This window comes from Brassica rapa, chromosome A02 (genome assembly GCF_000309985.2).
Source record: "Brassica rapa cultivar Chiifu-401-42 chromosome A02, CAAS_Brap_v3.01, whole genome shotgun sequence".
Taxonomy (NCBI): Eukaryota; Viridiplantae; Streptophyta; class Magnoliopsida; order Brassicales; family Brassicaceae; genus Brassica; species Brassica rapa.
In genome coordinates this window covers 19994388-20009365 of record NC_024796.2, presented here as the reverse complement: position 1 = coordinate 20009365, position 14978 = coordinate 19994388, and the positions used below count along the sequence as shown (strand labels likewise).

The following is a 14978-nucleotide window of genomic DNA, read 5'->3' as shown; positions in this document are numbered from 1 at the left end:
GCAGAAGGTGTTTTCGTCATACCCTTGATTGCGAGTCCATGTGTTTCCCGTGGTCCGGCCTTGATCCGAATTGATCGCATAGTTATGCGCTCCTTGGAGATCTTCCCCCTCGTGATGGACGTACTTGTCGTTACGAGAGTTCTTCTTTTTCCCTTTCGGATCCACGTCTTTCGAGGATGGTCTTGCCGCCTTATGTTTTTGTGATAAGACTTTAGTTTCTTCCTCGACTATGATGTAGTCCGTTGCTTTGTGGAGGGCGTCCTGGATCGTTCGCGGTTTGTCGAGAGTTATCCATTTTCTGAATTTCGACTTGTACCAGAGCGTCTTTCTCAGCGCGTCGATGGCCACTTTGTCGCTTATCCCGCTGACCCTGGACATTATCAGCTTGAACCGACTGATAAACTCGCGGAGGGGTTCGTCTTCCCTCTGGGAGAGACTCCAGAGGTCAACATCGGAGGTTTCTCTGTCTATGAATACAGAGTACTGTTTGAGGAATTCCGATGCGAGCTGTCGAAAACTCCCGATGGTGTTGCGACGAAGGCGTGCGAACCATTCGAGCGCTGCTCCTTCAAGATTTTCGACGAACAGGCGGCAATAGCCGGCATCTTTTTCGCCGTCCTTCAGTCTTGCTCTTCCCATCGCGATGTGGAAAGCCTGAAGGTGCGCTTTTGGATCGGCCGTACCATCGTACTTCGGTACTTTGATTTTTCCGGATCGGACACCCTCATGTCCGAAATGCGACTGGTAAAGGGGGTCTTTCGAGCTCCTTCCAGCAGTCGATCGATCTCGGGGGCAGCACTAGTAGCATGATGGATTTGAGACTTTACGGCTCTCACTTCTGCCGCAGTCTTGGTGATGTAGTCGCGAAGATCGCGGATATCCGATGTCTCGTCAGTAGATTTCCGAGCCTGTCGGCGTTTACTGCGAGTGAGCTCGGTTTGCCTTTCGGCCAGCTCCTCTTGTTCGTTCCAATAGGCGACTTCTTCTTCTTCCGTCATTGGTTTTTCGAACGGGGAGCCTTCCCGAGCGGATCGGCTTCTGGTCCTTCTTGGATGTCTGTCGACATCCTCGTCGGTGTCGTTGGAGACATCGCTAGGATCCAGGTCAATGTGTTCGGCTTCGTTATCCTCCGAATCCTTTGCAGGGGGCGGAAGATTTTCAGGGTTCTCCTTTTCGACGGAAGATTTCTCGCTAGAGTTTTGACCGGAAGGTCGTTCCCGCGCGAGTCCTGCTCTATCGAGTGGGGTGGCGAAGTCGAGCCTCTTCCCGCAGATTTTGGTGGTTCCGCGGGGACGGATAGCTTGGGTCCTTGCCGTTAAGGTTTCAACCTGTTTGGTCAAGGTATTCACGAGCTTATCATGTTCTTCCGACCTTTTCTCATCGGTGGCGAACATCTTTTTTAACTCCTCGAGCGTCGCGGCGTTGGCTTGCGCGTTGGCCGCGGATACGTCTGCTAGTGGAGTGTGGAGATCGGTGCCGCTGCCTCCGTTAAGAGGAGTTTGCACGTTATCCGCGTCGTTGGTTGACATGTCTGACCAAGAGTTGTGTGGCTTTTGCGGGTTAGATTGATCCGTACCCCCCCCCCCCACCTTCTAGCGCCAAACTGTGGGAACCGAAATTCACACCGTCGATTTCCGTTTAAATAAGGAAACTAGGAAAACCCTAATTTCCCAGAGGACCCGGATATCTGCTAATTACCACACGTCAAGCAATCAGAACACTAGAATAACAACGATAAAGAATAAGAACTCGAAAAAGAGAGCAAAGAAGATCTTATTCCGAATCTGCGTATGAGCGTTTACAACAAGGTATAAGCCTGGGCTCAAGAGCTGTCGGCGAGATTCCTAGTTCTAGCAACCCTAAGACGGCTAAACCTAATTGACTCGCAGCTCGAAATAACAAAAACGGAAAATTACCTAAATTGCTCTAAGTGCTAAGTTTGCTCTGAAAAAGTTATTTCTCTTGCTCCTCGCCTAGGACTCCTTATATACTAGCTCCAAGGTCGGTTTACGCTTTTACTCTTCTGCCCTTAAGCCGTCATAGCATAAAAATGGAGATATTCCATTTTTCCTGATCTTCACAATTATCTTCAAAACTTCCGTATTTATCCGCGGAAACTTGACATTTATCCTTCCTTGTGGGCCAAGCGTAAACCATGCTGTGGTTTACGGGCTTTTGGTTAGGAAAATCGTAGGATGGGCCTCGAGTCGTGTTTTAGGTCTCTTTGGGCCGTCATCCGACTCGACACGTTTACTACGAGTTTTCCGCGGTTTCTAATCTGCGAGTTTGATCGATGAATTAGAATAATGGGAAACATGGACTAAGCTTGCTACGGTCTTCGGGAGATAGCATTCGAAGGTTTGACGAGAATGCAAGAACTGGTGTCGTATCGATGTTCGGAAAGGTTCAATCGCTACACAGCGATCAAACTTTGGCACGAGCCCGGTTGCTTCGTAGCGACCGAGCAGGACGATCGCTCGGTCGCTACGTAGCGACCGAGCGGGACGATCGCTCGGTCGCTACGTAGCGACCGAGCGGGATGATCGCTCGGTCCCTACGTAGCGACCTAGCTTGGCCAAGCTCGGTCGCTTCGTAGCGACCGAGCGGGACGATCGCTCGGTCGCTATGTAGCGACCGGGCTTTGGCTCGAGCTCTACCGAGCTTTGGCTCGAGCTCGGTCGCTACGTAGCGACTGAGCGGGACGATCGCTCGGTCGCTACGTAGCGACTGAGCGGGACGATCGCTCGGTCGCTACGTAGCGACCGAGCTTGGCTCGAGCTCGGTTGCTACGTAGCGACCGAGCTGTACGAGCGCTCGGTCGCTACGTAGCGACCGAGCTTTGGCTTGAGCTCGGTCACTACGTAGCGACCGAGCGGGACGATCGCTCGGTCGCTACGTAGCGACCGAGCTTGGCTCAGGTTTGGCTGCTGCATAGAGATTGGACGGCGTGTATGCGCGGTGACCGAGCTTGGTTTGTTCGGTTTGAATCCCAAAGGATACTTCTTCGTAAAAACTTCGTATTGGTTATTTTTACAAAAATTACATCTCTCCTTGTACTATCTCTTTCGGAAATACGATCTCCGAGGATTTTCGGGTGGTAATTCCGTCGTGACCGTTTTTGACCCCAACAGCGATAGAGAGATTCAAGATGATTTCTTGCTTTCTTTTGATGTTTACATTTGCTATCCAAACAATCACTTGACTTTGGCCTATTAACGGAATTGAGCCCATTTCTCATAGTATTGGGATGGATACATGCCGTCTGCGAGATTTTTATTTGCTGATTACATTTTCCATTTAAACGTTTAATCATGTGACTAGTGCTAATAATTGAGAGGATCGAGCCAATTTGATGAAATGAAGACATTATCTAGTTTAAATCTTTCTTTTTTATCTTTATGTCTCCAATAACCCATAGGATTTTTTATCTGAGACAAATAGTTTTTTTTATATGCGCCTACTCACAAATACACACAACAGGAAACTATGAAGATAAAACGGTTTGCACATGACATAGAAGAGCAACAAAATGATTAAACGGTTTGTGATATCTCATGATTTTAATGAGTTTTAGATTTATATTTTAGCTTATTATGATTAGTTTAGGTTGCATTTAGGTCTTTATGTTGCATTTGCATACTCATTTGCGTATCATAGGGGTTGGAATGCATATTTAGAAGTTTTGGGAAACATTGGAAGGTTATTGTTGCAAGTCAAATACTTTTGGGTCAGAAATGAAAGAAAGATAGAATCCAGGGACCGAGGTTGCAAATGCAGAAACTTGGTGGGGTTAAATTGCACAATCAAAAGTTAAGGGGTTAAAGTAAGGATGTTTCTGCAATTTACAAAGTTGTGGGCTCGTTTGTAAAGAACCAAAAGTTCGAGGACCTGCTGTGCAAAATGGAAGAAACCACCATTGGAGAAGATCGAGAGCTTTCTCTTCGCCGGACCTGAGTTTGATTCCGACAATGAGCACGGCCGCGACGGTGGAGCTGAGCACGGCGAGGAGGAGACGACTTGGACCGTAGATCCCGTGGTGGAGAATCGCGAGAAGCTTGGAATGGTGGTCACGGCTGCGGTTTGCTCACGAATCGAGCCAATGATGGAAGAGGAATCTTGATGGGTGAGCCAAGGGACGCGGACGACGGGCGCGGGTCGAGCCAGGCTGCGGGTCGAGCCAGGCCGCGGAATTCGACCAGAAACCTCATGTTCGGAGAGCGTGAACCGCGGCCGTGTAACGCGGCTGGGAGCTGTCCGCGGTGAAAGGCGAGACAAGGGACGCGGACGCGTACTGCGGGTCGAGGCAGGCCGCGGATTCGAGTCCGAGACAGTGTGTTCTGAACGCACGGACTGCGGCAATGCAACGCAGACTGAGGCCATCCGCGGCCGATACTGAAGCTGTCTTATCCATTTGTTTTTCGGGTCAAACCCGGGTTTGTCGAGTTGACCCGGTTCGAGTTTTAAACCTTTATAAATACTTTTTAGACCTAATCTTAGGGATTATCTTATGATCTATCAAATAAAAGAACATTTTGGGGAAAAAATTAATCTTAAATCTGTTTTCTTTGTGTTTGTTGGATTATATTGATCACTAATCATGATTAGCACCAAATCATCTTTGATTCTTGGGCTCATCATGAAGAGTAGTGAGTAGTCATCTTTGGATTCATGGGTTAGGGAGACTAAGGGTGATTAAGCTAGATCTAAGGTGTTTTAGTTTAGATTCATCTTGTTCCTTGCTAGTAGAGTGCTTTTAATGCAACTTTAGAGTTGACCTCTCTAACATTGAGCTCTAGGCATTTCATACCCGGAAGGTGTTTGATGAAATGCATGAACCAACTCTCCTAAGCTTTTAACATTCTTTACCAAAGGGATTTGTTGTTATAGGTTTTAAGATGGCTAATAGACTTGAAATTAATGATTACTTAGATAACATTCAACCAAAGAAATTTAATGCTTGAGTTATCTAGGTAAATGAACATTCATCTAGGGATAGAGTTTGTTTAGGATTGTGTCTAGGTCTAAGGTAGATAGATTCGTTGAAAGTTGACACCTTTAGATTGAAACTTGATCACCCAAGGTCAATTCCCTTAGCCCATGAGTTCTCCCATCTCATAAGAAAGAAAACTTTGTCCTTTATTGCATTTTAGGTAGAAATCTAGTTTAAAATCATCTCAAAAACTGGTAGCACTTAGATTAAGCATGGTCTTGCATTCTCTTTGCATCATAATCACTTAGAACTGGTTTGACATCCTTTATATTACAACATTTGATTAGGAGCCTTGAAATTCCTATCATCAAATTGGCGCCGTTGCCAAATTCTAAGTTGATTGTGACATTGGGATTTAGTCATTTGCTTGAGACTAAGTCAATTTTTATTTAATTGTGTTATTGCTTCTCCTTGTTCTTCTCTCTTTGCATTTCAGGTGTATGAATACAAGGAGCAGAGGTCAAACAAACCTAGTTCCAAGAGTTGAAGACATTAGAGCACTTGAGAGGGAGATTGCAAGACAAAGAAGAGAAGTAGAGCAACAGGCTCAGTTGCAAAGGTTGGGGTTTGATATGGAGAATCTGCCTCAAGATGGTGATGCCCAAGGAGGCATTGACCCAAGAGCTGTTCCTTTTGGACTACAGCGCCAGCCACAACATCCACCGCGCCAAGCTCGTGCCATTGGAGCCTATGATCAACCTCACATTCATGGTCATAGGTTGGGAATCAGGGCACCAGCTGTGGAGAACAACAACTTTGAGATCAAGTTAGGGCTGCTCAACACTATAGAGAACAACAAGTATCATGGTCTTGCTGCTGAAGACCCTTTTGATCACTTGTACAAGTTTGATAAGTATTGTGGCTTGTCCAAGATAAATGGTGTTTCTGAAGATGCTTTCAAGCTGAAGCTATTCCCTTTCTCTTTGGGAGACAAGGCACACCAATGGGAGAAGACTCTTCCAAGTGATACTGTCACTACTTGGGATGAGTGTAAGAGAGCTTTTCTAGACAAGTTCTTCTCTACTTCAAGGACAGCTAAGATCAGGAACGAAATCTCTAGGTTTCAACAGAAAGGTCTAGAGAGCTTCAGTGAAGCATGGGAGAGGTTCAAGGGCTATTGGTCTCAATGTCCTCATCATGGTTTCAGCAAGGAGAGTTTGCTTAGCACCTTCTATAGAGGAGCTCTACCACAGTGCAGAAACAGACTTGATACTGCCAGCAATGGTTTCTTCTTGGAAAGAACTGAGGAAGAAGCAGAGGAACTGGTAGAGAACATGGCCAAGAGTGACTCAGTCTACAGTGAGGAGCATGATAGGATCAACAGAAGTGATGATCATCAGACAAAGAAAGAGCTGAAGTCTCTCAAAGCCAAGTTGGATCTACTTCTTGCAGAAAAGGCTAAGCAGGAGAAGATGAACTTTGTTGGTGACCAGAAACAAGAGGCACCTCCATTGATCAATGAGGTTGATGGTTTAGAGGCCAAGAGGAGCTGTGCTTCATCAATGCTAATGGCACATGGTACAAGAAAGAGCCCAACTTTCAGTACCAAAACAACTACCAGCAAAGACCACTTTACAACAATCAGCAAGGAGGTTACCAAGCCAACCAGTCTCCTCAAACTCAAGGAAGCTCTTCTCAAGCTCAAGCTCCAGATTCAAGTGTGGATTCTATATTCAAACAACTCTTGGAATTTCAGGCCAGAAATGAGAAGACCATGATTTATGAGTTCAAGAACATCCATGCAAAGATTGATGGGAACTATTCTGACCTCAACAACAAGTACATGCAACTTGCCTCTCATCTCAAGGCTTTGGAGAGTCAAGTTGCTTCTATGCCTTCATCCTCCAAGCAGCCAATGGGATCTCTACCAGGAAAACCAGAAAAGAACCTTAAGGAGTCTTGCAATGTTGTCTTCTCTACTACTTCTCCAGATATTGAGCTGAGTGATCATGAGAAAGAGGAGGATGAGATTGAACGGCTGGTATTTGGAACTGAGTTTGGGGAAGTTGAGAGATTTGTTGTAGCCACAGCTGAAGCACAGATCGTGAAGGACGCTGCCATGAAGGTTGAAGCAACGAATCTGCAAAGAGCTGAGCACAAGGCTGAAAAACAAGTTGAGAAGAGAGCTGACAACAAGCTGAAAAAGGTTAAGCTAGAAGAAACAACTAAGGTTGAGCTATCACCCTATGATCAACTCCCTTTCCCCCAAAGAGTTCTCACCAAAGCTCAGAAGAAGGGGCTCTCCAAGTTCAGGAAAGATCTTACTGATGTTGGGGTCAGGCTTCCAGAAATCTCGGGTATGCGTGAAGCTCATGTCCAGATGATGCTCATCAACGACATTCTAGACCACCAAGCTGAAGTGGTCGAGCTTTTGGACATCTCGATTCTGAAGATTGATCCACCAATCCCTCCAAAGTTCCTCCCTAAGATTGAGTCTCAAGGGATGTTCACCTTACCTTGCTACCTTGGTAAGCTCGCTTTTGATGATGCTCTTGTTGATTCTGGTGCAAGTGTGAATGTGATCTCAATGGAGATGATGAAGAGTCTAGGGATTGAGAGCATGGAGCCAAACACATCCTCCTTACAGTTTGGAGATTCCTCTTCTACAAGTCCTATTGGTCTCATCAAGGACTTCCCTTTGAAGATTGGAGCATGCACCATTCCTATAGAACTCACTGTTCTGAAGATGGCAATTGAGAAGAAAGTCCCATTGATCCTTGGCACTTCATTCCTTACAACAGTGGGAGCTTGCATAGACTTTGCCAACAAGAAGGTCACACTCCTAAATGTGGACAAAGCTGTCTCATATCCACTACAATCTCCAAAGATGAATGCTGAGTATTGTGGAACAATCACTTGTGGAGCATCCTTCATTGAGAAAACCAAGGCTGAAAGGGTTGATATTAAGAAAGAAGGTCTTGTTGAAGAGTCCTCTAAAGAGCTGTGTGATGAGCACTTGGAAAGTGCTACAAAGAAGGGAGTGAGTAGAGCCACAAAGGCTGCTCATGGAAAGAAGAAGATGATGAAAGAACATCACCCTTCACCCCTTGATATGATGCCACACACTCTTATTCTTCACCCAATGAAGTTCAAGGATGGAGCTATTGAGTACAAGATCAAATGCAAGGGAAAGTCTACACCATTCTCAAGTGCAAAGGCCATCATCACTCCACAGCTCCAAGATGATCCAATCAAGCTTCAAGAGCTTCTCTCTCAAGTCCTCACAATCACTCTTGAAGGTGGGAAAGATCCTTCTCTTCACTAGCCAATTGGAAGGAAAGTCAAGCTAGAGACTTAAAACAAGCTCACTTGGGAGGAAGTCCCATGGTATCCTTTGTATATATTTTTATATATCTTTTTCTTGCTTTAGTGTGTTTGAATAAGCTTAGGAACAAGTTTGGGGGAATTCTAAAAAAATTCCCAAAGGTCATGTCGAAAATTCCAAGGTGACAACAAGTCCTACCTCCTAATTTCCCTTCTCTTATGACAGCCAACTTCAAGTAAGTGCATTCCACCCTTGTAAATATTTAGTTTTCATGTTTATCTCTTCCCTTAGATCTCTTCTTTGAGTTTATTCTCACACAAGAGACTGTGTGAAGTAAGTTTGGGGGAGAGTCTACTATCTCACATTGTGTTTTGTTTTGTCTACTTGTCATTAAGTCTCATGCATTGCATTGTGAATAATTATTTGCATAGAAAATCCACAAAAAATTAAAAAAAATTTGAAAATCACAAAAAGAAGCATTTAGTTGCATCATTTGCATCTTTAGGATTGAGTCTAGAAGCATTTAGATTGCATTCATCCATTGGGAGAAACCTTGTAAAGAACACACGTCTAGAACTCAATTTGACATCCTAGCTAAACATATCAAGTAGCTTAAGCATCTCTTGAAAGTCTTGCATGCTTCGAGCCTTGAAAACTCTTCTTGAAACTTGTTTGCTTGCTTGATGTTGGCATTGTTCTTAAGATCAGTTCCAATCTTAACTTGGCTTGAATAAACTTAATCTCTCTTGCATATGGGCATTTGCATACTTGATCATGGATCTCATACACATTTGGGTTATCTTATTCCTTTATACCAATCTTTGTTAACCCAAATGTCATTCCATACCCTACAACCCTAGCCATTCTTAGAGACCAAACATTGAATTGCATGAGTGAGGCCTCTTTTGATAGTTTGTCATGTGCAAAATCTTGAGAGTATTGGAGGCGACATAGGTTTATTCTCATCTCTTGCTAGTATAATGAGCTAGCATTTAGGGATGGTGAGAGGGGTTTGTGTGATCTAAATTTTAATATCTTGGGTTTGGAGAGCGAGAAAGATGAGAAAAGATGAACAAAAGAGTGTTATTAGAAAAGAAAACTCTAGGGACAAAAAGAAAATATGAAGCTCTAGGTTATATACAAAAAAACCTTCCCCCTTGTAAAATTAAAAAAAAAAAAAAAAAGAATCAAAGAGAAGGTGGAAAAGGAAATGAGAAAGAGTTAGAGCTAATGTTGAAAAGAAAATGAATTAAAGTCCCTAGTTGGTTTGAGTCGAAAGAAAAAGAGAGTTGTTCATTGATGTGAGTGGGTTTTATTTTGGTTTTGAGATGATGATTAAAGGGTAGAACTTGTAATCACTTAGGAACAGGGTAGAATGATGAGAATGAATCTATGTATGCATGAGTTGCTTCTAATCTTAGATAAATTTTGCATAATGATCAAGTTCCTTGTTCTTGAGTGATAACCACCCTTGAATAATAACATTTGAATCCTTCTTTTCATTCATATTAGAGCATTGCTTACCTAGCCAAATAATTGAGATCATGTGCCCATTCGTGAGAATTCACCTTGTGTGTGTGTGTGAATCAATGTGAGAGCTGGTTGAAGGAACTTGTTAGTTGATGAGTATTGCAACTTGAGTAGAGACATAAGAGTATAGATAGGCCTAGAGAAGCTAGAGTATAATAGGGGAGTTGCTCATGCTATTTGCTATGTTTTCTTTGGGATGTCATATTGAAAGTTAGAAAGTGATCTTTTGGTTATGAGTTCTCATTTTCAATTCCCTCCTCTTTGATTGATCTTGAATGTTTACTTGAGGACAAGTAAAGGAATAGTGTGGGGGAGTTGATATCTCATGATTTTAATGAGTTTTAGATTTATATTTTAGATTTGATCAAAAAAAAAAAAAAAAAAAAGATTTATATTTTAGCTTATTATGATTAGTTTAGGTTGCATTTAGGTCTTTATGTTGCATTTGCATACTCATTTGCATATCATAGGGGTTGGAATGCACATTTAGAAGTTTTGGGAAACATTGGAAGGTTATTGTTGCAAGTCAAATACTTTTGGGTCAGAAATGAAAGAAAGAGAGAATCCAGGGACCGAGGTTGCAAATGCAGAAATTCGGTGGGGTTAAATTGCACAATCAAAAGTTAAGGGGTTAAAGTAATGTTTCTGTAATTTACAAAGTTGTGGGCTCGTTTGTAAAGAACCAAAAGTTCGAGGACCTGCTGTGCAAAATGGAAGAAACCACCATTGGAGAAGATCGAGAGCTTTCTCTTCGCCGGACCTGAGTTTGATTCCGACGATGAGCACGGCCGCGACGGTGGAGCTGAGCACGGCGAGGAGGAGACGACTTGGACCGTAGATCCCGTGGTGGAGAATCGCGAGAAGCTTGGAATGGTGGTCACGGCTGCGGTTTGCTCACGAATCGAGCCAATGATGGAAGAGGAATCGTGATGGGTGAGCCAAGGGACGCGGACGACGGGCGCGGGTCGAGCCAGGCCGCGGAATTCGACCAGAGACCTCATGTTCGGAGAGCGTGAACCGCGGCCGTGTAACGCGGCTGGGAGATGTCCGCGGTGAAAGACGAGACAAGGGACGCGGACGCGTACTGCGGGTCGAGGCAGGCCGCGCATTCGAGTCCGAGACAGTGTGTTCTGAACGCACGGACTGCGGCAATGCAACGCGGACTGAGGCCATCCGCGGCCGATACCGAAGCTGTCTTATCCATTTGTTTTTCGGGTCAAACCCGGGTTTGTCGGGTTGACCCGGTTCGAGTTTTAAACCTTTATAAATACTTTTTAGACCTAATCTTAGGGATTATCTTATGATCTATCAAATAAAAGAACATTTTGGGGAAAAGATTAAATCTTAAATCTATTTTCTTTGTGTTTGTTGGATTATATTGATCACTAATCATGATTAGCACCAAATCATCTTTGATTCTTGGGCTCATCATGAAGAGTAGTGAGTAGTCATCTTTGGATTCATGGGTTAGGGAGACTAAGGGTAATTAAGCTAGATCTAAGGTGTTTTAGTTTAGATTCATCTTGTTCCTTGCTAGTAGAGTGCTTTTAATGCAACTTTAGAGTTGACCTCTCTAAAGTTGAGCTCTAGGCATTTCATACCCGGAAGGTGTTTGATGAAATGCCTGAACCAACTCTCCTAAGCTTTTAACATTCTTTACCAAATGGATTTGTTGTTATAGGTGTTAAGATGGCTAGTAGACTTGAAATTAATGATTACTTAGATAACATTCAACCAAAGGAATTTGATGCTTGAGTTATCTAGGTAAATGAACATTCATCTAGGGATATAGTTTGTTTAGGATTGTATCTAGGTCTAAGGTAGATAGATTGGTTGAAAGTTGACACATTTAGATTGAAACTTGATCACCCAAGGTCAATTCCCTTAGCCCATGAGTTCTCCCATCTCATAAGAAAGAAAACTTTGTCATTTATTGCATTTTAGGTAGAAATCTAGTTTAAAATCATCTCAAAAACTGGTAGCACTTAGATTAAGCATGGTCTTGCATTCTCTTTGCATCATAATCACTTAGAACTGGTTTGACATCCTTTATATTACAACATTTGATTAGGAGCCTTGAAATTCCTATCATCAGTTTGCACATCACATAGAAAAGGTTGAAAGAGCAAAAAAATGAATAAACGGCTTGCACACGACATAGAAAAGGTTAAAGAGCAACAAAGTGAAGAAATTTCTTGTTATTGAGCGAAATATCATTGCCATTAGCTTGCCATTTACTCTCATTTGAAGCTGTGCCGTTTGCCTGCCATTTCGTATCATTGCCATTAGCTTGCCAGTTCTGAGGGGTAGTGCTAGTATTTTGAAATAATACACTACAAGAAAACAAAAGATTTACGAGGGCGGTTTTTCTCGTGATTTCGTCGTAAAAGCAGGTTTACGAAGAATTAGCGAGGAAACACGTTTCGTCGTTAAACGTTCGTCGTAACGCATATTTCCTCGCCAATTCGTCATAACATAGCGATGACTTATTTTCCTCGTTAATCTTCCTCGCTAAACTTGTATTTTCTTGTAGTGATGAGACTAGTCACACAAATTTCCTTTCCATGGGTACTGATTCCACATTGTCCCGTCAAAGTGAGGCATAATAGAAACGTTTCTCTAATTTTTATTTATATGAGATTTAAAATTTCAACTTTCACTTAAAATTAAAGTTTGATCTTTTGTGACTAAGTTTTGTTGTGTAGTCTTCTCTCTTAATTTTAGTAAATTTGACAAAGTTTTTGTGTTGTTGTGTTTTGTTATGAGTGGGTAGAATGGTTAAAAAAATTCTTGGTATGTTGTATCAATAACTTCAATAATATCAAGTACTTTTGGAAAAACATGAACATATATACCAAATTCTTTTGATTAACATCTCTTCAAGTTTAAAAAAAGTCACAACTAAAATAGTGCACATACAAATCATAAAACAGAACATAAACAAAATTATTACACATGGAGTTAGATATCATTCCTCAACATAGATAAGTTTGGACTCCACTTGGCATCATTCCTTTGTACCACTTTGGGAAGAAGACTTCAGAAGACTTCCCGAACACTTTGTGGGAAGTCTTCTAATGTATTTTTACATTAGAAGACTTCCCAAGAAGTCTTCCGAGAGTCTTATGAGAATCTTCCAAGAGTCTTCCTAGAAGTCTTCCAAAGTTTGACTCATATCTGAAAAATTCTGCATTTTCAAAAGCATTCAAATGGCTTAAAACAGAAAAAAACTTCAAAAATAAATTATTTATGCTTAAATAATAAACAAAACAATCAAATTAGGTTGAATCTATAACTTTTTAGAATCTAATATATAAAACACAGAAAATACATATCCAAAATATGTACCACTTTGGGCAGAAGATTTCGAAGCCTTTCTGAATACTTTGTGGGAAGTCTTCTAGCATAAAATGCATTAGAAGACTTGCCTTAATGTCTTCCGAGAAGTCTTTCAAATTCTGCCTCAGATCTGAAAAACATGCAAATTAAAAACATTCAAATGTCTTGAAATGAAAGAAAAACTTCAAAAATATAATTGTATGCTTAAATACTAAACAAAACAGTCACATTAGGTTGAATCTGTAGTATTTTAAAATCTGATATATAAAACACACAATAATACATATCCATAATTTAAAGATCTACCTTTGAAGGAGTGAAAAATGAGAACCATGTAATGAAAAACCTGCATAAAGAAGATAAATTAGTGAAAATACATAAGAAAAAAAATGAGAAATTGATTTAAAGTTTGGTGTTTCGATGTTCAAAAAGATTAGAGAGGGGTTTAAGAGTTTTAGAGAGAGAAACATTACATTTTTTGTTGTAGCCATTTGAGAGGAAGAAAGATAATGTGTAAATTTTCTTTATATATGGAGACAAAAATTCCAATTACTTTAAATACTTACGATACAGAAGAGTTTCCAAGAAGTCTTCTGAACCTTACAATCAAATACATGAGAAAACTTCTGGAAAACTTCGCTTTAGCCGGGAAACCTAATTTTTACTAAAATTTAGGTGGGAATATGTCAGAAGACTTCTCATAACCTAATCAAATAACTAACTAAATAGCCAAAAACAATTCATTAAACTTAAAATCAACTTATAAAGCGTTTAATATACACAAAACTAAACACATGTAGGTAAAAAAAATAGGAAAGTTAAGATTCTAAAATCTAACGCTAAATACAAACAATACTATAACATATGTTACTAAACCCTAAACCAAAGTCTTTCAGACCCTATAATCAAATAATTAAGCAAAAACAATTCCTTAAACTTAAAAGAAACTTAGAAATTGTTTAAATCAAGTAATTAGATAGTCACTAAACACATATATGTCAATCTAAAAAAAATAGGATTTCAAAATATAACTCTAATTAAAAATACCAACAATACTATAACATATCTTACCCAAACCTAAACATAAAGCTATCATGATTCAATCTACATTCACTCATCTATGTTAAAAATAATTTAATTTTAGTAAAACTAAATTTCCATCATTTATATATGATTATTAATACATGATTTTGATTATTTTCTTTCAAAATATATTTTATAAAATTTATTAATTACTTTTAAAATCTAATACATGAGAAGACTTCCCCTACAAAACTTATGAAAGATTTTGATTTATGCGGGAAACCTAAATTCTTCTAAAATTTAGCCGGGAACCTTAAATTTTTCTAAAATTTAGGCGGGATATGTCAGATACTTCTTGGAAAGTCTTTTGTTAGTCTCTCAGACCCTATAATCAAATAACTAAACAAAAAAAAAACACTTCTTTAAACTTTTAAGATACTTAGAAAGTGTTTAAATCAAGTTATTATATAGTCACTAAACACATATAGGTCATATTTAAAAAAAATGAAAAGAAAAAAAATAAGATTTCAAAATCTAACCCTAAATATACCAACAATATTATAACATATGTTATCAAACCCTAAACCAATGATTATAGTGAGGTAACCTACATTCACTCATCTATGTTTAAAATAATTCAATTTTAATACTTAATTTACATCATTTAGAAATTTTTATTATTACATGATTTCATTTTTTTCCCATCAAAATATTTTTTATAAAGATTTTAAATTATTTTAAAAATCTACTGAACGAGAAGACTTACAAAGAAGTCTTCTTTGAAAAGACTTCTTTGTAATTCTTCTCATGCAAAGGGTTATAATGGTAAAA

General features: G+C 40.4%; 1 protein-coding gene and 1 non-coding gene across 2 annotated transcripts; one reads left to right on the top strand and one right to left on the bottom strand.

Annotated features, from left to right (window-relative positions):
* Positions 1-6027: 6027 nt before the first annotated feature.
* On the bottom strand, positions 6028-6134 carry LOC117132211. Its single transcript, XR_004455771.1, has one exon. It is a non-coding gene; the product is annotated as a small nucleolar RNA R71 (small nucleolar RNA).
* Positions 6135-6704: 570 nt separating this feature from the next.
* On the top strand, positions 6705-8255 carry LOC103873722. The gene has a single exon (XM_033285251.1). The coding sequence runs from the start codon at positions 6705-6707 to the stop codon at positions 8253-8255; it is 1551 nt and encodes a 516-aa protein (XP_033141142.1).
* Positions 8256-14978: the final 6723 nt, after the last annotated feature.

Coding starts and splice junctions, on each gene's coding strand:
- LOC103873722 (XM_033285251.1), top strand. CDS start 6,705: ATGATTTATGAGTTCAAGAACATCCATGCAAAGATTGATGGGAACTAT.